A 22,619-nucleotide genomic window follows, 5' to 3' on the forward strand; every position below is an offset into this window, starting at 1 on the left:
ACAGACTTCACGTGACTGAGGTTTTGTTTTGGGAGTTTTCTTTTGGGGCATTTTGAGGTTGGACTGTAATGGTCTGTTTCCCCCCCCCGCCCCCCCCACATACACTTTATAAATATGTGTTGTCAATGTACAGTTGCCATAAAAGCTTAAGTTTATTGAGGTAATTCTTTTATTGTTAATTTGTTAATAAATTTTGTGTTGAACTTAACCCATCTGTTTATACGTCTCTCAATTGCCACTAGTAAGGTGTAACACCACCGACACTGCAGAAATTAATTTCCTTGTTGGTGCAAAAGCATGTGCAGACTTGTGCTAACTTGATATTCAATGTTGGTATCTTTTAATTTTTGAGAAGAAATTTGTTGCCCACAATATTCTAGTGACAACATAAAGTAATTGACTTCAGAAATTCAGTTCCGTTGAAATGGATTTAAATCCTATTTTATTCCTGATTTTAATTGCAATTGAACCCCACTAGCTCTGGATTAGCCTGGTAGTTTGCATTTTCTGACAATAGTTGATACTAAATGACGGAATCCTGGCAAGATATTCTCAGGGTGTAATAAGGGTATATCATTGAAGTCTTCAAAAATCTGATTTTATTAGACAATGGAGATGAATGCAAATTGGAAGGCCTGAGGCTACTTTAGAGGACTTGGCTTGAATATTTATGTTTGCTATCTCTATTTTCTTCTTTTTTCAGTAAATGCCAATGTTTATCATTAGTTTTGAGTACTCGTCTCAGTAATATTTAATAAAGAATCATTTAACAACAGATCTTAATCTAGCCAGAGCTACAAATTGAAGAAATTTAATCTTAGATGACACAACAAATCCGTGGAGAGTTTTGTTCTACTTTGCTTCTCGAGCAGCAGTCATGAAGCCCACAGAAACTTCAGGGTAACCGGTATCTGTAAGGAACATGTGTCTTTGTTCACTGCTGGTCATCAAACCTGGCCCCTTCCATAGTACCTGTGAACCACAACTGTAAATAACTTAAGTAATAGGATTTGTTTTTTTCATTTTATCACTGAGGATAAACACAGAGGAAAGTTATAAGCTGAAGCAATACAAAGACCGCTGTAAGAATATAACCGTGTCCAATAATCTTTGTACGTAGAGATATTCCACAGCAACACAGTATTTTCTTCATCTTCTGTTGGAAATTGATGAAATCTCAGAATTTCTCTTTACTTATGTTTTACTCATCTTTGTTTTCTGATGAGCATGCTGGATGTATTTTCGTATTACACAAATCTTTACAAAGGAATGCAAAAATAGATTTCACCTATCAAGTGATTTTTAGAATTAAGGTCATTATTGAATTGCAGCAGTTTGTCTGGTTACTTTGATTTGGGATGCAGCCAGGCAGAAATATTCTTGCATTATATGACTGTAGCTCATCTCAAATAGTAATGGGGTTTCTCAGCAGCGAGTTATGAAGGTGCCTGATGCAGGTTTCACCAAACAGCTAAAGTATGCACATGGAAGTTAGAAAATCCCGACATTCTTCAAGACAAAGCAAAGCAAGAGGGAATTGCAAAGTGCATTGGGCCACTGCACTTTGCAGTCCTGATGCAGGGCTTATGTCATGGACACTGCATTTCCCGGAGTTTCACATTGCTCTCTCGGGAATAGCTGACGACGTACATGATCACTGGGAATTGATTTTTGGCTGTACACTTTTGCTGAGCTGAGAGTGATAAAACAGCCTGCAAAAGACGAAAAATTAACTGTCCAAAAAAATTGTTCAACTCCTCCACCTTTTATTCATTTGTATTCTTCACACACTTATTTAGATGGGCTTGAGAAAAATAATTACTGTAGCTGTGTGCTACTTGAAAGAAGACACACACATGTAGGATAGTCAGGTTAAGCCCTGAGTTTTAGTAGGGCTCAGGCCCAACTTTTATACTTGCATTGTTCCCGCCGTGGCCCCCCTTGGCTGACGTTACGACATGCATAACGAAAGTGGGTTTCCTGCACACTGGTACTTTCCTGCATAACAATGCCCTTCTTTCCTGCGTGCTGTCCCTGTTGGCTGCATAGAAAGGCCAGCACCATTTTGAGGTTGCTGACGTTTAATTTGCCCTTGCTGTTCACCGGCCAGTTCGCTTGTTGGGGCCAGTGCCACCACGGGGCCTGCTGGCCTTTGGTTGCGCTCGCTCCCCATGTGCCGGTTTAATTACCGCTGCGGTGGGCCGCCACATGAACGCCCCCCCCCAGAACCAGCAGTATTGTCTTTGTTATTGTCCTGGGTGCCCAGAGGCAAAGTCTCTACAACCTTCCTCTTCAGTTTGGAGCTGATTTCTCGACCTGCCACATTGGGTCCAGGTGTGCCAGCTTCAGCCTATTTGTGGTTAAGATCTCTGACCTCCAGCTCGAACGTGGCCCCATTGTTGGGGATGACCTGGAACGGATCCTTGTATGGTTGGCCTCTGAAGCAGTGGACGATGTGGATCCCTGCGAATAAAAACGTACAGTCCTGCGGGTCTTTAGGTATGTTGGTCCTTGCATGTCCGTGCCTGGAAGGTGGAATTGGGGCCAGGTTGCTGACTCTTTCCCTTTGGCTGTTGAGGAATACTGGCGAGTCATCCTGATGTCAACCTGGGGATGATATGAATTTTCCTGGGATCACCAGTGGAGCTCCGTAGACGAGTTCAACCAAAGAGTTGTTGAGGTCCTCCTTGGGTGCCATGCAAATGCCCAACAGTGCCCATGGTAGCTTGTCTACCCAGTTGTGTCCTTGGATTCTCGTTAGGAGTGTGATTTTGAGGTGTCTGTGGAAGCGCTCCACCAACTCATTGGACTGTAGGTGGTAAGCTGTTGTGTGATGCAGCTGAGCACCCCAATGGCTGGTGAGGTCAGACCACAGGCTGGAGTTGAACTTGGCCCGTCTGTCAGATGTGATGTGGGATCGTATCCTGAACTGAGTGACCCAGGACGAGATGAGGGCCCTGGCGCATGAGGTTGTGGACGTGTCTGCCAGCGGGACTGCCTATGGCCACCTGGTGAAGCAGTTGACTATCATGAACAAACAGCAGAAACCCTGGGATACGGGCAAGGGTCTTACTATGTCTATGTGGATGTGGTCAAATCTTCATTCTGCAGGCTCGAACTGCTGAGGTGGGGTGTTGGTGTGCTGCTGTTCCTTGGTTGCTTGGTACTGCGTGCTCACCTTCGCCCACCCACTGACCTGCTTCTGCAATCCATGCCATATGTATTTGCTGGCAACCAGCCGAACAGTGGTCCTGATGGATGGGTTAGTCAGTTCGTGGATGGAGTTGAAACCTGTCATCTCCAAACCACCGGTACAATGGGTCTGACCTGGCCAGTGGCCACGTCACACAGGCGGGTGGTGTTATCTGTGCCAACTGGGATCTCCTGGAACTGCAGTCCTGATATGGTGGCCCAGTATTGGAGCATCTCCTTATCTTTCTGCTGCGCTTCTGCTAGTGCTACGAAGCCCACTCCCCTTGATAGTGCATGGATACTTTGCCTGGACAGTGCATTGGCTACCACGTTGTCCTTACCAGAGACATACCTTTCATCTGTGGTGCACTCTGAGATGTAAAACTGGTGTTGTTGCTGGTGGGCTGTCCAGGGGTCCAAGATTTTAGCCAAGGCAAAAATCATGGGCTTGTGGTCTATGAAAGCTGTGATGGACTTACCCTCTAGGAAGTACCTGAAGTGGCAGATGGCTGAGTACAGCACCAGTAGCGCTCTATCGAAAGCCCTGTACTTCAGTTCTGGAGGCTCTAAATATTTGCTGAAGAAAGCCAGCGGCTGCCAACTTCCTTTGATCTGCTGCTCCAGAACTCCAGTGATTGCCATTCCTGAGGCATCAACCATCAGGGCCATTGGAGCATCTGACCTGCGATGTGCTAGGAGAGCACGAAGGCTTCTGCTGACTCCTCGTCCCAAGAGATGTCCTTCGGCTTGCCTGCTATCCAGGCAAACAAGGGCTACATGATCCAGGTAACTGAGTGGATGAACTTGTGATAGAAATTGATCATCTCCACAAACTCCTGAAGTCCTTGGTCATTTTGGGTCTGGGGAACTTCCAGATGGCCTTCACTTTACTGGGTAGCGGTATGGCTCCTTCCCTGGTTATCCTGTGGCCAGGACATTGATGGCCTCCGATCTGAACTGGTATTTGGCTGGGTTGATCATTAGGCCGAGCTTGCTTAGTCGGCTGTAGAGGTTGAGATGGTGCACCATATGCTCCTGTTGGTTCCTGCTTACCACCAGGATGTTGTCCAGGTACATGAAGGTGCTATCCAGGTCTTGGCCCACTGCATCCATGAGTTGCTGGAAGGTCTGTGTGGAGATCTTTAGTCTGAACAGCTTTTGGAGGAATTCGAAAAAGCTGAATGGGGAAATGATGGTGGTCTTGGGGATATTATTGGGGTGTAGCAGGTTCTGATGATATCCCCACACAAGCTCCACCTTGGAGAAAATCTTTGACCTGTGCAGGTTAGTGTCAAAGCCCTAGATGTGCAGCATGGGGAACCAATCTGATGTTGTGGTTGCGTTCAGCCAGCAGTAGTCGCTGCTTGTTCTCCAGCTTCCAGTTTCTCGGGGTACCATGTATATGGGAGAAGCCCATGGGTTTGATGGCCATGATGCCAAGCTCCTCCAGCTTCCTGAATTCTTCCTTCGCCAGCTGGAGCTTCTCCGGAGTAAGGAGTCTTGCCCTTGCATGGAGGGCCGGGCCCTGGGTCAGGATATGGTGCTCTACTCCATGTTGGGGCATTACTGTGATAAATTGGGGGGTTGAGCACTGCAGGGAACTTGGCCAGGACCCTGGTGTACTTGTTGTCTGATCTCTGTATGGAGTCCAGGTGGAGTGCTGGGAGCCTGGCATCTTTGAGGGTAAAGATTTGAAAAGTCTTGGCATGGACCAATCTCCTTCCCTTGAGGTCCACAAGCAGGCTGTGGGTGCGCAAAAAGTCAGTCCCAAGGAGCGGCTGTTCCACTGTGGTCAGCATGAATACCCATGAGAAGAGGCTGCTTCCCAACTGCAGTTGGGCCTTGCGGGAACTGTAGGTCCAAATCATGCTGTTGTTGGCAGCCCTCATCGTGGGGTCTGACTGCTTGTTCTTGGTATCCTGTCCCTACAGGGGCAGGACACTAACCTCTACTCCTGTATCCATGAAGAAACGATATCTGGACTAGCAGTCCTAAATGCACATTAGTGATGGCTGTCCCCTGGCATTTCCCTCACCGCCGGGCTCTGGCACCCATCTCCGGTGGTAGAAACACCACGTGGACTGAATCACCTTCTCTGGGCACTGCTGTTTTCTCTGCTTGGGTCTGGCAGTGGAGTTTAGTGACGAGCCCCATGAACACCAAATACTCTCTTTTCTGTTTGAACAGGACATCTTTTCGTGCTGTGACTTTCCACGGGTCGCAGAAATCCGCATCAGCCAGGAGCAGTTGGTTGTCCTCAGGCAGTTGCTCCAGGAATGCCTGCTCAAACATGATGCAGGGCTCGTGTTTGCCCAGGAGGGCCAGCATCTTATTCATGAGGGTTGATGTGGGCCTATCCCTTAGTCCGTCCAGGTGGAGCAGATGTGCCCCTTTCTCATGCCATGAGAGCCCAAAGGTCTTGATCAACAAATCCTTGAAGGCAGTGTACCTACCTTCCAATGGAGGCTCCTGGATGAAGTTAGCCACCCAGATTGCTGTGTCCTGGTCCAGGGTGCTCACCATTGGTAGTACCGGGTGGATTCTGCTGTGATCTGACAAATCTGGAACTGTGCCTTAGACTGGTCAAACCACATGCATGGTCAATTTGTCCAGAAGGTCGGCAGCTTAAGAGCGACTGCATTGCCTGCTGCCTCTTCGCTCATCGCTGGCTTTAGATGCTGTCTAAACCATTAGGGTCACCAATTGTAGCCATGCGTGCTACTCGAATGTAGTGTAGTCAGGTTAAGTTCTGAGTACTATTAGGGCTCAGGCCCGACTTTTATCCTTGTATTGTTCCTGCCTTGGCCCCCCTTGGCTGACGTCACAACATGCATAACAAAAATGGGTTTCCTGCGTGTGGGTACTTTGCTGCATAACAATGCCCTTCTTCCCTGCATGCTGTCCCTGTCTGTTGGCTGCATAGAATTTTGTAGTTGCTAGCCTTTAAGTTGCCCTTGCCATTCACCCACTAGTTCATTTGTTGGGGCCAGCGCTGCTGCGCAGGCTGCTGGCCTTTGGATGCGCTCACCACCCGGAGCCCCAGCTCGATTACCATGATGTGGGCCACCATATACCGAGAATGCCTAACTCAAGGTCGTCAGGGTGCTGTAAGTAGGTAATGGCTCATACACTGACCCTGTATTTTATAGTTGACCAGAAAAAACTCTGAAATCAAGATCGTAATATTGTACACCTGAATCATGTTATATTCTCTATTCTTTACAAGGAGCAAATATGCACTTTGAGTATCTGCAGATTTTGTTTATTAAAAAGTCAGTCTTCTCAGTCCCCACCAAATTCCAGAAGGTACGATGTACTGATATCTCTTAAGCCGCTTTCAGGAACATCTTCCGCCTTGAGGGCAGCTGCAGGAGCAGATCCCTGCCTGAAGACTCACCTTTCAGGCGGCAGTCCTAAAAGGCTGCTACAGCCCACCTGAAAGGGCCTGTTTTTCCAGAGGCGCCTCGGTGTGCTTCTGCTTCTGAAGGAGGTGGGGCGACTGGTGCCATCCTTCATAAGTATGTGGCATAGTAATGGCCGTCTACCCTACCCATAATCCCCCATGCAGGTGGAACCGTTCTGTGTTTCCCACACAGTTCCAGCTGCATGGAGGTTTCTGGAGAGGGAAGATCGCCATTACTACGCTGTATTTTGAGCAGCAGAGAGCGGCCCCAGTGCAGGAGTGGCCAGCCTGGCTGTGACAGCCCGAACCGGCCACCCCCCGAAGTCCCCCGCCAGCCACCCCTGCCCTGATGTGCCCCCGCCCTGCCTAAAGCTCCCCGCCCCACTGCCTGCAGTCACCTCCCTCCCCGCTGCCCAACAGCATCCCTCCCCACTGCCAGAAGCCCCCCGCTCTGCTGCCCGACAGTCACCTCCTTCCCCGCTGTCCAACAGCATCCCTCCCCACTGCCTGAAGCCCCCCACCCCTTTGCCTGACAGACCCTGCCTTACTGGGGAGGGGAGGTCAGCAGTACTTCGGGGCAGGGGTGGCTGGCGGGGGACATCGGGGCGGGGGCGGCCAGTTGGGGATGTCGGCGCAGGGGCGGCCGGCAGGTGATGTTGGGGGAGGGGAGCTGTCGGGCAGTGGGGAGGAGGGCTGTCAGGTCATGTGGCAGGAGGCTGTTGGGCAGCAGGAAGTTGGGTCGCTGGCTTATAGTGTCATCAGCCCGGCACTTTCAGGCAGCTGCATTTAGGTACCTAGGGGGACTTCAGTGCTCTGGCGATTATCACTCCCAGAGGAGGATTAGAAAATGTGTCTCAGAGGCGCCTCCTGCTCTTTCAGGTGGATATCCCGAGCTACATAGCGGTAGAATATGCCGCTTTACAACGGGGTATTCTGGCTACCTGAAAGAGCCTTTAGATGTCTTGGACGTCATATTATATTGACACTTTGTTTACATTAGCTATGTTGCTTGTAAAAGGTAGATGAATCAGCTCAGATTGTTGTGATCCAGCCTGTTTAAATAGGGAGAGGCCTGGTTTGGGAACTATTAAGTTAATTTAAACATACAACATGGTAACAGGTCCTTCCAGCCCACAAGAAACAAGGGGACCCATAGGAACCCACACAGACACAGGGAGAGCATAAAAACTCCTCACAGACAATGCTGGATTCAAACTCAGGTCGCTGGTCATGTAATAGCATTGGGCTAACTGTGACGCAAAGAATGCTTTCATTAAATTTTCTGGATTTTTTTTGCAAGTTTCACTGTTTTTTTTTCGGGGCAATCTGATATTTCTGTCTATAATTTATTTCAGAACCCTTTAATGCTACTTTATTTGAGTTATAACCCACAGTTCCTACAGGAGTTCTCGCATGGTTGATTATTTGTGTAAAAAAAAGCTGATAAGTATGCCAAAAAATCAAGCATCAGAATATATGAAGTATTTTGTAAATACCCATCACAACCCTAGATCATAAGTGCTTGAGTCTTTTTCTCCCATTTGAAATTGAAAAGCAAAGGTCTTCTTTACCTTTACTGCTTTGCAAGACCTTCTCCCACTGAGCTCCACCTTAAGCTGTAGAATGGTCTGCAGGCACTATTTTTAACCAGGGCTGGCTTTTCATGCTGGAAATCATAATGTTATCAGATCTTTTCAAACCACCCTGTGACATAAACTGTGTTGCAGTCTGCAATGCACATGCATCAAATAATTGTCAGATTGCCTGTCTGGAAGAGGAAACAATGCCATCTAATTTATAATGATCCTATTCTGCTTCAGCAGGGCAGGATTTTTCACTGACTGCCAAGTTTTGCTTATGTGAATGTTTTGCCAGTGAAGTCCATGTACACATTAAAGTTTGTCACATCAACCTCTAGCTGCCATGTAAAGAAAGTGCTTCCAATGAATCTTTATGCAATGTTTCAACTGAGGATTTTTTGATTATTTTATTTATATTTTCAATCAACATGAAAACATGAAATTCATCAATTACAAAAAAGAACAATCTTATCATTTGATGTTGATTTTAAGTAAGAAAAAAAGAACAAGCCCTAACCCTTTCCCCCTCCCCCCATCCACCCAGGGAAAAAAGGAGAGAAGTTGTCAATAGAATTGAAGAGAAAAGAAAAATAGATGATAAAAGAATAAAAAGGGGTTTCATCAGATTCATCAATGCCAAGAAACAAATATCTTGACTTATCAGGAATCCCAGGTGGTTCCCAGATGCAGGAGGCTGAGGGCGATGTTAAGAATCTACATCTGCATGTTGAAGATATGGACTCCATATTTTTAGGAAAACATTGTACGTTCTCCTAAGGTTATAAGTAATTTCCTCCAGGAGAATTACAAACATATATTTCCACTTTCCAATCAGTCATATCTGAATGAGAATCAGATTTCCAGGTAACCACTATACATTTCCTAGCCACCGCCAAATGTAATCTGTACAAATTCTAATTGGTATTTCATCTTTATTTTCTTTCATCTGCTCTATTACCCAAAATAAACAATTCCAGTATCTGTATGAATCAAATCTTAGTGATTTGTTCTCAAAGATTTTCCAAATCTTCCCAAAAATGCCTCACCTTGGAGCATGAGTAGGTTGAATGCAAAAAAGATCCTGTTTCTTTACCATCTAAAACATTGATCTGATATTTCTTATTTTAATTTATGTAATTTTTCTGCAGCGTGTGATATAGTTAGTGCAAAAGATTGTATTGCGGCAATCTATATCTTACATTAATGTCCCGACAAAATTCGGACCAGCTTTTTCATCAATCAGTGTACCCAAATCTGTGTCCCATCTTTGTCTAGACTTATGTAACGCCTGTTTTGGGGTACCCATTTGAAGTAGGAAATACATTTTTGAAATAAATTTCTTTGTAGTCCCCTTTCGAACCAGAGTTTCTTTTCAAATGAGGAAATACATTGAAGTAGGAAATACATTTTTGAAATAAATTTCTTTGTAGTCCCCTTTCGAACCAGAGTTTCTTTTCAAATGAGGATTAATTTCATTGTAAGTACTTTCATACTAAAATATATTTTGCAATCTCCCAAGGACACCTGCATGTTACACACCCTTGTACAGCAAATGACACTGTGAGGGTAAAATTAATGGTGTGGCTTCCCACTTGGAGCCTGTAATGCTATGGATTGTGCATGATAATTGGCTCGAGCTGGCCTGCCCCCTGATGACACTCTCACCTGGACTCCTCCCCGGGAGCCTGGCCATAAAGGTCGGGCCACCTCTCCTTTCCCTGCACTTCCCTAGTATGGATCCGGGCCAGCTCAAGTCTTCTGTACAATAAAGCCTATCGTTCCCCTCAGTCTTTGTCCTTGTGATTAATGGGGCAACTGGTGGTGCCCAACAGAGACATTGGCTAATCTAAACATTTCTGACTACTTAATGTCCTGAGAAAGCTCCATTACAACAGATGAGTTTCTTGGTTTGGAATCCTTGTCTCTAGCTGCAGAAGTACAGCATCAAGTTTTATGAAGGTGAAATAGCAATTGTCAATGAGTTCTAGCTGAAGATATTGCACAGTGGAAGAGCACATTATCCTTTGCTTTTATCCTGATAAAGCAAAGTCCATCTTTCCAGTCAACAATCTAACTTGGTCAAACAAATACCCACCTTCTCTCAACTCTAACCTCTAACACCTTCCTCACCAATTGAATCATTTCTCTGCTCTTCTACATCAACTACAACTAAACTTTGAAGAAAACTTGCTACTATTCTTGATCTTGCATTATTCCTACCTGATTATGCCTCCTGTGAACTACATGTGAATTTAAAGTATGGAAGAGGCTCCTATCTAGATCTTGGATTATCCCTTCCAGAAAATGGTTCCTGTGAACAACATGCCAACTTAAAATAAGTAAGAAGCTCTGAATGGACAGTTCACTGTCGCCCCATCCTGTTGTCCCCTCGCCATGACTATCTTGATATCATTTTTAACCAATATATAATCTTTTTCTCCAGTCATATAAAGCGTCATAATTAGCACCAAAAGCCAGTTGCTGTACTCCAGGCTGAGATGCTTTCATCCTTGCGAAGCCATTTCTAGGACAAAATTCATAGTCCAATCCCAGAAGTAGATACATAGAGTGAGCACTGAGCTAATTCCACATATTTTAACATTGAGGTTTCATGGGAAGTTAAAATCTATGAAATTTGTTTTCTCGGGCAAAGCAGAGAAAATTCACAAAAGCAAGAAGCTGAAATGCTTGACCTTTAAAACAAATGTAGAAATAATTGGAAACAGCCTGTTGATCCGCATTTGTAATAAAAGGACAGCAACAATTACATGATTTAAGTAGGTGCTCCTAATGTGGCGATGAGGATCCCAAACCTTCTGAGAAATCAGTCTATTTGACAAAAAAATGTGTCAATTAATGGTGAATGAAGGAAATGGAGAGGTTTCGTTTGGGGATACCAGAACTTCGTGCCTTGGAGTTCACTGTTATTACTGAGCATAATCAAGATGTTGGAGGGGATTACACGAATGGAGGAGAGATATTTAAAAACAAAGATTTCAACCTAATTATAAAGGGGTGGTATCTGGCTTTATGAATTACTTCTAAATTATAGGGACAGTTCCCTGGACAGAATTTAAAAAAATAGAGGAGCAGGATTTTCAGCAGTTTATTTCTGAAACAACATGGAATTTTATTTTGAAGTGAGTGTATTCATCCTCTCTTTGTACTAGACCCTCATTATTGCAGTTTAAGGTAGTACACCAAGCCCACTGTTCCAAAGTCCAATTTGCTAAATTCTATTCTTTTCCAAATGCCATAAATGTATAACTGAAGAAGGTACATTGTACCATTTGTTCTGGTTATGTCCTTCTCTTTCCAATTTTTCAGAATGGGTATTTTGTACTAATAATATTAGTTCTTAATATTACTTTGACTCCAAATCCTTTTATTGCTCTCTTTGGAATAAGTGGGTCAACGGTTCTGTTATTGACTGCTTCACAATGTAGTTAACCCTCACCTCCCTCATCGCAAGAAGGGCCATATGAATGAGATGGAAGGATGCTGTCCCTCCCACTTGGTTGATATGATGGCATGCATGACTTTGTAAAAAAATGAATGAATCTTAACTTTGTTCCTTTGTGTTGTTCTTTTCGTAATTACTTTCAAAATTTGTAAGATTAAACAATTTCTGGTGTTTGATCCCAATGTTTACCTTTTTTCTTATTTGTAATGGATGGTTTGTGTTAAGCCAGTAGCTTCAGAAGGAGGGAATTAATATTTAGATCACTATGAATTTATTTTCTTTTTAATATAACATACCATTTAATATACCATTTTTACTGTTATATAAGATTTGTTAATACTTTATTTTATTGTCATGTACCTATGTAACATTTATTTGATCAAACCAATAAAAATATTGAAAAGAAAAGAAAATCAAAAATTTTAATGTTAAGATCAAGGTGTTCCTTAATTGAAAGTCAATAGAAGTTCATGCGAATTGGAAAACAAAAAGTGGTGTGACTTAGGACACAGGTCAAAAATACAGAATAGGAACTTGGAAGGTTATTCAGGAATGCATGGAAATAGACAAGTCTAAAAACAACAGAGATATTCCTAAGAATTTCAGCAGTGAAAAGCTAATGATGTAGCCAAGTTTAGCCCCATTGCAGAAATGGAAACATCTGAATGCAGTGTTGGAACATAACTTGGGCTCAAATGTGGGACCTAAGTTATTAGCAGTCTGGTTTAAGTCCAGATAGTTGGTAGGGAGCCAGCACCACCAGGCTAAGGAATAACTTCTTCCCAGAATGCTGAATGACAAAAAGAGCTGCTCACGCTAATCATCCAAGACCCTCATATTGATGAATCATTATTTATTTATTTGTATATATGAATACTTGTCCTGCATAAGTATTATTTGTCTGTATGCGTGTTATGTCTGGTTTTGTGTCACCATGTTTTGCACTGAGGACCAGAAAACACGGTTTCTTCAGGTTGTACTTGTACAATCAAATGACCATAAACGTGCCTTGCCTTGCCTTGTACAGGGAGAATCTCTGGGACTTGAGAAGGGAGACTGCAGCATAAGTCAAAAGCTGATCTACCTAATGTTTATAAGATCCTTCATGAAGCAGAAGGAGAGGACTGACCAGGGAGACCAAGGACCAGCAAGCCCACCATTTACTCCCTTTACTCAATCACAGTCAATAAGGTGGAAGGAGTATCAGTGAGAGAGCACTTATGAGCACTTCCTTTGGTTGCAGTCAAAATTTCTAGAAGACATAGGAGCAGGAATAGACCTATTCAGCCCATCGAGTTTGTCCTCCCATTTAATCATGAGGTGATGTATTTTACCTCAGCCCCACTGCCCAGCTTTCTCCCCATAATCTTTGATGCCCTGACTAATCAAGCACCTATAAATTTCTGCCTTAATACACCCAATAACCTGCCCTCCACAATGGCGTCTGGCAACAAATTCCATAGATTTACCAATCTGTTGCTGAATAAATTCTTATGCATCTCCTTTCCAATCTGACACTTTACAATCCTGAAGGTGTGCCCTCTTGTCTTAGACTCCCCAACCACGCAAAACTGTTTTTTCTAAATCTACTCTGTCCACGTCTTTCAACATTTGAAATGTTTCAATGAGATCCTCCTAAATTCCAATGAGTACAGGTTATTTTTGTGACTGTAAGTACCAAAAGTTCCAGTACTGTCATGTAATACTACATTTAGAATGCAAGTCAATTGGTACTTGAAAGAATAATTGATGAAGAAGGGAGAAGGAGAATTGAGGAATGCATTGTCCTATGAGGAGTTGATAAGGTATCCAAAGGTGGTCACATAAACTGTGCATAGTGTAATAGGATTAGAAAATAATGTTGAAAGGGTGTATATATAAGATGTTTTGCTTTATTAGTTGAAGGTAAGTGATTGTATTACTACCAGTGAGGCCATAAGTTGAGTATTGCTTACAGTTTTGTTAACCACTTTTCAGGAAATATGGGGAGACAGGTCAGGGTTGTGACCTGTATCTCTCCCACTGTATCTGTCCAGTAACCTATACTACTTTAGTTTCTCTCCAGCCTTCCATCTTTTTTTTTAATTCTTGCTATCTCGTTGGGGGGGGGGTTTCAACAACAGTTTAATTCAAAACCTGCATGCACCCCTTTAAGGGTAGTGTGAGCTCTTCCCCCCGCACGGGCGGTGATGTCATCACACTTGCCTGAGGCGTGCGCTCCATTCAAACCACGTGGCAAGAAAGGTCCCCCAATGGCGCCATGGCTGCCCCACCAGTGCGGCGGAACAAGCGGGACCGGTTCACCACGAGTATGTGCGCCACCACATGATTAACATTGATTTCAAAGCAGTTCTCTGCTGGAATGGTCTAACAAAATGTTAATTTGCAAAATTGTTTCGCTTTAGATGAAATGGGACTCGTTATCACAAAATGAAATGCACTTTTTTCATTCTTCACAAACTTATAATCGAAAAGGATTTTAAGGATAGATGTCATTCCACATTCTGGCATTAGCAGATGTCTTTTCTGAACAAACAAAAAAGCAATCTGCCATCAAAAGAATGATCAGAGCTGTTTATCAAGGCCATTCTGAGGCCACTCGATGCATTGGGTTCCTCCAGCGATTGTCTTTTTTTGTTCTAAAAACCATCATCTCATCTTCATTCTCTTGTGTGACTCCTTTATTAACATAATTGGTACAAGTACCTCTCAAGATAATGTAGTACAGATATACCCCATTTTACAAATACTCACTTTATGAAAATTCGCTTTTACGAAAAGATTTGAATGGGTTTTTGCTTTTACGAAAATAACTGTCAGTAGTAAAGAATGGGTCTTCTCTTTAGGTCATTTCAGCTTACAAAAGTTTTTATAGCAACACTCTAGTTTTGTAAAGTGGAATGTAGCTGTATTCTACATGAGTAGAACATGTAAAATAAAACAATTGCAGATGCTGGAAATTGGAAATAAAAAAAAAGAGACTGCCGAAGGCACTCAACAGGTCAGGTAGCATCCAGTGCTCATTGGGGGATCAGAGGTGGAGAAGGTGAGCAAATTTAGGTTCTTGGGAGTCACTATCTTAGAGGATCTTTCCTGGACCCAACACACCGATGCCATCGTGAAAAAGCACATCAGTGCCTCTACTTCCTTAGAAGTTTGCGGAGGTTTAGTATGATACAAGAAACCCTGGCAAATTTCTACAGAGGTGTGGTGGAAAGTGGGCTTCACAGTATGGTATGAGAATACCAATACCCCTGAGCATAAAGCCCTCCAAAAGGTAACGGACACAGCCCAGGACATTACAGAAAAAAACCCCTCCCCACTATTGAGTATATTGACAGTGAACATTGCCATCTGAGGGCAGCTGCAATCATCAAAGACCCACACCACCCAGCACATGCTCTGCTCTCACTGCGGCCATCAGCAAAGAGGTATAGGTGCCACGAGACTCACACCAACCAGGTTCAGGAACAGCTGCTACTCCTCCACCATCAGAATCCTCAACGACAAAGTCAATCGAAGACTCCTTTAAGGACTCTTACTTGTACACTTGATTTTTTTTTGTTCTTTCTGTATTGCACAGTCAGTTTGTTACATTTGTTACCTGGTTACAGTTATTTTATTTGTTTATGTGTTTATGCTATTTACAGTTTATTTTTGAATGACTGATTATGGTTAATTCTGCGGCGTCCTCAAGGAAAAGGAAATCTCAGGGTTGTACGTGGATATCATGTATGTACTCTGACAATCAATCTGAAATCTGAGCAACTGTGGTAGAAAAGCATTGTTTATGTTTCAGCACGAAGTTCAGAGTTTTGATGAAAATTCTTCAGCTTTAACGCATTAAATCTATTTCTCTCTTCACAGATGTCGCCTTTTTTAAAAAATAAAACCTTCTGTTGCTTTTACTTTTAAACAAAATCCTACTAATCAGAACTGCTTCTGAAGCAAATAAATTTATCTTTCAGGAGAGGGATTAAGCAGAGATTTTGCAATGTGTAAAATAAACCAGACAATAACAACCAAACTCAACGAAAGCTGTCATTATTTCAGTTGTGACATCTTTTAAAATTGGGTCAGGATCCACACTCATTCACATCTTTCTTCCTACTTCCCCCATGGATTTTTTTTTTCCAGATTTTCTGATCTTCTCGATTATAGTCACGCAGAATGATTTGATATTTATTTAGTGCAATAGAATCGAAAGGTCGGTAAATGGATGAGAAACTGGGTCTCGGGTTAGTGTCGGAGGTTCGGATGAACAAAAAAGATTCAACAAATCTTTTTCTTTGTAATATGAAGTAAAAGGAAATTCTTCAAAAACGTACGTGGAAATAGAATAAATACAAAATCCATTCATGTATTCAAAGTGACAGGACAACTGAAAACGTCAGCAAAACCACGTTTACTGGTTATGAGTGAAAGACCAGCCCCAATTGATAAGTATTCTACTTTTGTATTAACAGGAAGCTCATCCAAACACACCATCAAATGTATCTGTTTTAAAGTGTCAGAGCCAATTAAATCTGACAGTACCTAGCCAACTTTATCCCAGGAGCAGCTGCAGCAGTGAACTCTCTATTTCAAGTGCCTGCAGTGAACATTCAAGTGGTTCCTGTACTTGGAATGAAAGAAGGACGTGCAGTAAGAGGGTATGAGTCCTATCAATGGAACTTCATTTGATAACTGTATTTCAGGAATACCTTTGTATTTAGCTGATAATAAAACTTTATAGGATCTTGCTTTAAAAATAATTGTGCTAATAATTCTTACAGATTGACCCTCATTAGTATAATTACAGTGGAGTGAAATTATTACCAGCCCTGCAGCAGGCTGAAGAGCATGTCCTAAATCTTAGAGATAGGACTATCTGCATGGCCAAAGGCAATATGCATCCACTGATGTCATTGATCTTGACCTCTGCCAACAGTGGAGAGCCTGTGCAGGAAACCCAAAAGAATGATGATCTTTCCTAGTTTTTTTAAACAGTCAGTGAAGCAAACTGGGTCTGGAAAAATACATTATTCCAGGAGCTTGCTACTTGAAAGAAAATCAACCTACTCCCTACCCAGCCAGAAAATAATTTCAACAAAAATAGAATGGAATCCAAGTAGGACCAAGTTCTGTCCCGATTTCTGGCCAATTTGACAGATGACAAGGATGCAAGAAAATGCCTTATTACTTGAGATAAATATCTTCTCTCCACTTATTAATGCTTCATATGTATTTGATAGATAATGAAGTTACTAAATACAAGTATTCTCCATTATCACTTTGTTAGACAATTTGAATCAGTAACTTAGCTGGAACAGGATGGCACGCTTAGTTTAGCAGTTAGCGCAATGATGTTACAGCGGCAGCAATCAGGACAGGTTCAAATGCCATGCTTTATGTTTGTACGTTCTCACTGTGTCTGGATGGGTTTCCCGGGCAGCTCCAGTTTCCTCTCAATGCTCAAAATGTACCAGGGGTTGTAGATCAATTGAGTGTATTTGGGCGGTGGGGGCTCGTTGGCTGACAGGGCCAGTTTCCGCACTGTATGTCTAAATTTAAAATTTATCTCAATTATTCCTAAAGTTTTGTTTCCTTTTCATTGATAGTCATCGTTAAACTGGGAAACAAGACTGAGCATCGGTTCTTCACTTCCCAGCAACCTTTCTAGTCCTGTAGAAGAACAACCGCTGACTCGAGAAAAAGAAAGCCATGTCCTCGAAGGATTAAAAAAGCTTCAAAAGAAAAAGCCATTCTTGGAACCTCCTTCAATTGTGTCAAAATGGGCTTACAAGGATTGCATGAACTCCAATGAAGGAATTTACTCACTTGGTCTAAGATGTCGGAATCGCAATAAGGGTAAAGATCCAATGTCTTTCAAGGCTACCAGGAAAACAATGTGCTTAGAGGAAAGAAAACCATTGGAGTATGATTCTGATTCACATGATGATCCAGATGATGACTGTACTGCAATCATAAATGAAGTGCCAAGTAAAGATTGCAAATCATTCTGCAAAAAACTAACACACAGTATTTCTGATAGTCTGTTTGACTGGGATCACAGTGTTTCAGAAAATCTTACACATTTAAGCTCAAGAGAAAAACCTGAAAAGCTGACTAGTTTTGTCACCAGTTTTCAGTCAAGTGATAAACTTTGTACAGGCAACAAGTTGCCTGGAACAAAACTGCAGTTTAATTCTACCAAGCTACACTATAAAGATTTAACCATCCAGTTATCTGATAATGAAGATATTGAGATTTTGGATGAACTGCAACTGGAAAACACTGAAAGAAATTCACCTGAGTCTCCACTTAGCTGTCACAAAAAATTCTTCTCTTCAGCAGACAAAGATGAAGACCATTTTTCATCTTGCTTTGATGAAGATACAAGGACTTCAAGCTTACTGAAAGATAACTACCAAGCAACCAAATTTGTGAAAACATCATCCGAAGAATGCATCACAATAGTATTTGATGCTGAAGATGGCCAGCCAATTCGGTTTAATTCCCAGCAGACAGCAAGTGTCACTGTGTCTTCAAATCAAATTTCTCATCCATATGTTTTAGATGGGAATTGCCAGAAAACTATTCTTGAAGTAGAAGACGCTGTGCTGATGCCTCAAGGACCGATAGCTTGTCAAAGAGGAACTGATGCAAGGAATTATAAAGTTTCAGCGTCATTTCAAGGTCACATGGAGCAAAATCCTGAAGTAAATGAGAAAACATTTTGTTCCGTTGTTCAGAAAGATTCTGTAAACTCTGAAAAGCCATTGTCACAACACAATCCTCAACAACAAAGAATATTGAAGCCAGCTTGTAAAACAGCACATAAATCAAACTGTACATCTTCTCACTCTGCTCCAAAGCCATTTCCAACCAAAATACCCAATAGAGGTAAAAGGTCATCGCAAAAACCTTGTAATGTAACCAGAAGAGATGCCTTTGATCCTCCTTCAACATCTGATTGTCCTAATCAAGCCAAGCCTCCAGCTTTGCCAACTACAAAATTTTCCAAATATTTAAAGATGCCAAACATTAGGGTTAATAATGGTTTGAAAAATGATCCCAACATTCCAAAATGTGTCCCACCACTTCCTCAGGGTTTAAAGATTGCTATACACAATGAAACAGGAAATAATTATTCTGGCACTGGACAAGGATCTTTATTTTTAAGGCAACCAAAGACAGATCGTGGAGACCAGCCCACACGAGACAAATATGATAGCTTGGACTTGGAGGAAATGAAATCTCTATCAACTCCACCTCCACCTGGGAGATCCACTCCATTCTTATTTAAACCAAATTGCCAACCTTGTCTGAATCTGATTGCAAAATCTGAAAACCCCACATCAGTTGACACAGTTACTCCAGCACATTCATCTTTAAATCCATTGGGAATAACTTGTGCTGCTTCGCCTTCTTCCCAGTTGACAAAAGAAACGCAAATTCGACAAAACCAGAAGTCCCCAGCACTGGCAGATTTGAGCAGCTTGCACCAAAGTGAATTGCAAAACTCAGCTCAACTGTCACGGGAGTCAAAAGATTTCACTAAGATCACTTTTGAGGCAATGTCTCCAAAAGCAAATTGTTTAAAGAGTTCTTCATCAATGTTCATTGAACCTTGTCCTCAAGCAGCTGCTAAAATGATTAGAGGTTTAACATGCAATCATGCAAACCAAAAGGATTTCTCTCATCAAAATACTTTTTCTGCCAAAACCACACTATTATGTGAAAATGACTTGACAATGCCATGTAATGTTTTATCAACATCATCACCGTGCCATTTACGAAGTATAATTGAACCCTCTGCTCAAGCACAGCATGGCCAATCTCCTATTATTTCTCATGATAAGCAGGAAATCTTTTCATGCTTTGAAGAACGCAAGCCCAAAACTCGTATTCCCATTGGTCTAAAAGGATTCTTGAAATCTCCTCCATTATTGAGAAAAAGTTCAACAGTTCCTGGGAAGCATGAGAAAGACAGTATTAATAGCCATTCTAAGGAAAATGTAATTCAACGAAAATCTGGGCAAGTTGATGCATCTGAAAGTAGCAAGCCTTTGGAGCGACCAAGTTCAGTAGTTAGTTGTGAGAACAGAGATGATCTTCATGATGTTTCCGTTGTTAAAATAGGTTCACCGAGAGAAATTGACAGTGAAATTAGACGTAGCAGAAACACTGCAGGTGGCAATGATGTGAACAACATGGAAATTAAAGCCTTTAAGAGGTCAATTTCAGTTAATAGCAAACCTTATCTGAAGCCAGCTCTAGGTATGAATGGTGCCAAAGCTCGAAGCCAGAGTTTTAGCAATCAGAATGGAGAGAAGCCATCTGTTTCAATGGTGGATGGGCCAGGAAAGGTGAGAACACAAATAATCACAAATACAACTGACAGAGGTAATTCTTTGACAAGGCAGAACTCAGCCAATGTAGCAGAAGCAGTGCAGAGCAAACCAACCTGTGTCTCTTCAGCTACTCAAAGTCCTTCACATACTCCAAAAACAGCTGATATTTCCTATGTACGACAGGTGTCAAATGGAAGCATAAGCAGCTCAAGTAGTCAACACAGCAGTCCTAGTAAATTACCCTGTAGAACTCCCTCAAAGGGGGATAGTCAGATTAGTTCTTTAAAGTGTTTTGACAACCAATCACCACCTCAAAAAGAAACCAAAAGCCTACCTCTCAGCAATAGATCAACAGAACAAATACCACAGAACAAAAAATATAGAATGCAGCCTGGATATGAATGTCATTCATCACCAAATATGTCTTCTGCAGAAAATCCACAAAAATCACATAGTCCCTCTGAATTTGGGGCAAAAGTTGTCAAGAAACAAGAAAATCTCTCCAAAGGACCTGAAATTACTGACAGGGTACAACTCATTCCACCTGTTTCTGAGACACATTGTAGCATTGAAGCAAAAGTTATGCTGGGAATTCAAGAAAATATGCAGAAGGTGCAAGGACGGGAAAAAGTTCAAGCAGCAGAGACCAAACAGAAGTCTGGGCCTTCAATAGCCAAATGGTTTGGGTTCCGAAAGAGCAAGTTACCAGCTTCGAACAGCAAAATGTCAGTTGATTCCAAATCCAAAGATGAAAAAAAAGTAACCAAGAATGGAACGGGAATCAAGCAAACAAAATTAGATAAAAAAAAGGACAAAAGAAAAAATGAAAAATGTGAAAGGGAGAATGATGTCACAAAGCAAGATACCAGTTATGTCAGAAAGTTAGAAAGTGATTATCCAAGTAAACATTCTGAGTTCATATGCCAGGAAGGACCCTACAATAGAAGAATAAGTGTTGCATCCAAATATCAAGGCTGCAAAGATTATAATATTCCAACAAAAGAGTCAAAAAATGATCATTTTATGCAAGAGCTCCTGCACAGGTAATTATCATATTAAACATAGCCTTTGATGTTTGATATCCCTATTTTTTATCATAATGTTGAGTTGTTTTATTTATCAGTTTTTCATAATTTCTGCCCCAATATCTCATGTATTGTTTCTACCACAAATAATTACAATTGAAATTTTACTTAGAATGGCTGATTTGTTATATGGTTAAATTGATATTGAGAAAATATTGAACTTTGCCTGCGATGGTGTTTAATTCGACCCATGGAGAAAGTACAGCAACTTCTAATTATTAAAATGATTTCAATTATCAAACAATAAAACCTGAAAAAACAGACAAATGCTGGAGAAACTCAGCAGGTCAAACAATGCCTTTATGGAGTAATGGTGAAGCTACATCACCAACATTTTGGGCTTGAGCCCACCTTAATGAAGGGCTCAAGCCCAAAACGTTGGTGATGTAGCTTCACCATTACTCCATAAAGGCATTGTTTGACCTGCTGAGTTTCTCCAGCATTTGTCTGTTTTTTCACTTAACCACGGTGTCAACAGAATCCTGTGTTTTACCAAACAATAAAACCTATTTGCTGTCTATTTGACCATTGGAATCCATTGAATGACTTAACATTGCTGTATTTGCTCAGTGGATAGAACTGAACTCACCATAGCAGGCAAAGTTCACTACTAGCCATGAAATAAATTGGCCATTCTAAATGGGGACCACACCATATTTAAAACTGAAATGATAAAATATTTGTTTTATTTTAATGTAGTTGTGGAAGTATGGAAGAAACAAACTAGATTGCTTCACAGGGAAGGGGCCCCATAAATTGATGATGAACAATGGATTTCTGCTACATTCCACTGGTCATAGGCCTCAAATCTGAAAAAATCCTCCTCTACTATCCTCTGATCCTTACCACCAAGTCAGTCCTGTATCCCACTGGCCAGCTCACCCTGAATCCCATGTGATCACAGCTTACTGACCAACCTACTATACGTAAAGGTCTTGGTAAAGAAGCTTTATTGTTCTGTGCTCATTAAGGTTCCAGATTATCATCTTAGCTTTTGCTGCAATATTATCAGATAGCACGTCAAGCAAAATGAAACTGAAAACCTAAATGAGCAGAAACAAGTTAAATTCATGGAAGATGCTGTCAAGTGTATTACCAGTAAAATACCTGGACTATTTCTAAACAAAAGAAATGTTTTGTAAGGTCTTTATTTTCCACATATATTAGCAGCTAATGTTTTGGATAGTTATGCAGCTTCCAGATGCTGACACATAAAAATTAAATAAGCTATGAAACCTTAATAATTTAAAAATCAAATCAACTTTAGTATCTCATTAACCACTTTTTTTCCTTAAACTTTGGATTCAATTGAAGTATTTCAACTTCTTTGATAATGTTAGCATCTACAAGAATAATATGTTGAACCCCAATCCCCACCCTTTCATTGTAGCCCTGAAATTAATTTTCACTTCCCTTTAGAAAACCATCATTGAATCTTCCTCCACTATCTTTGTGGGCAGTGATTCTTGGATGTAACTATTTATTGAGTGATTTGTTTTTCTGAAGTTACCTGTAAATCTTTGCCAATCTTTTTTTTAATCTAAAGTGAAATCGTCTTAA

The 22,619-nt window shown here is 41.7% G+C and overlaps 1 protein-coding gene across 7 annotated transcripts in view; it reads left to right on the forward strand.

Moving 5' to 3' along the window:
• The window catches only part of nckap5l (NCK-associated protein 5-like), a 538,388-nt gene that overhangs the window by 409,873 nt on the left and 105,896 nt on the right, over window positions 1-22,619 (forward strand). For all 7 annotated transcript variants that reach the window (XM_069935206.1, XM_069935209.1, XM_069935208.1 and 4 more), the window contains 2 exons: window positions 16,105-16,290; window positions 17,239-21,017. In XM_069935206.1, the coding sequence (XP_069791307.1) occupies window positions 16,105-16,290; window positions 17,239-21,017 (3,965 nt within the window). The remainder of the gene's footprint in view (window positions 1-16,104; window positions 16,291-17,238; window positions 21,018-22,619) is intronic.

The sequence above is a fragment of the Narcine bancroftii genome, chromosome 4 (genome assembly GCF_036971445.1).
Source record: "Narcine bancroftii isolate sNarBan1 chromosome 4, sNarBan1.hap1, whole genome shotgun sequence".
NCBI lineage: Eukaryota > Metazoa > Chordata > Chondrichthyes > Torpediniformes > Narcinidae > Narcine > Narcine bancroftii.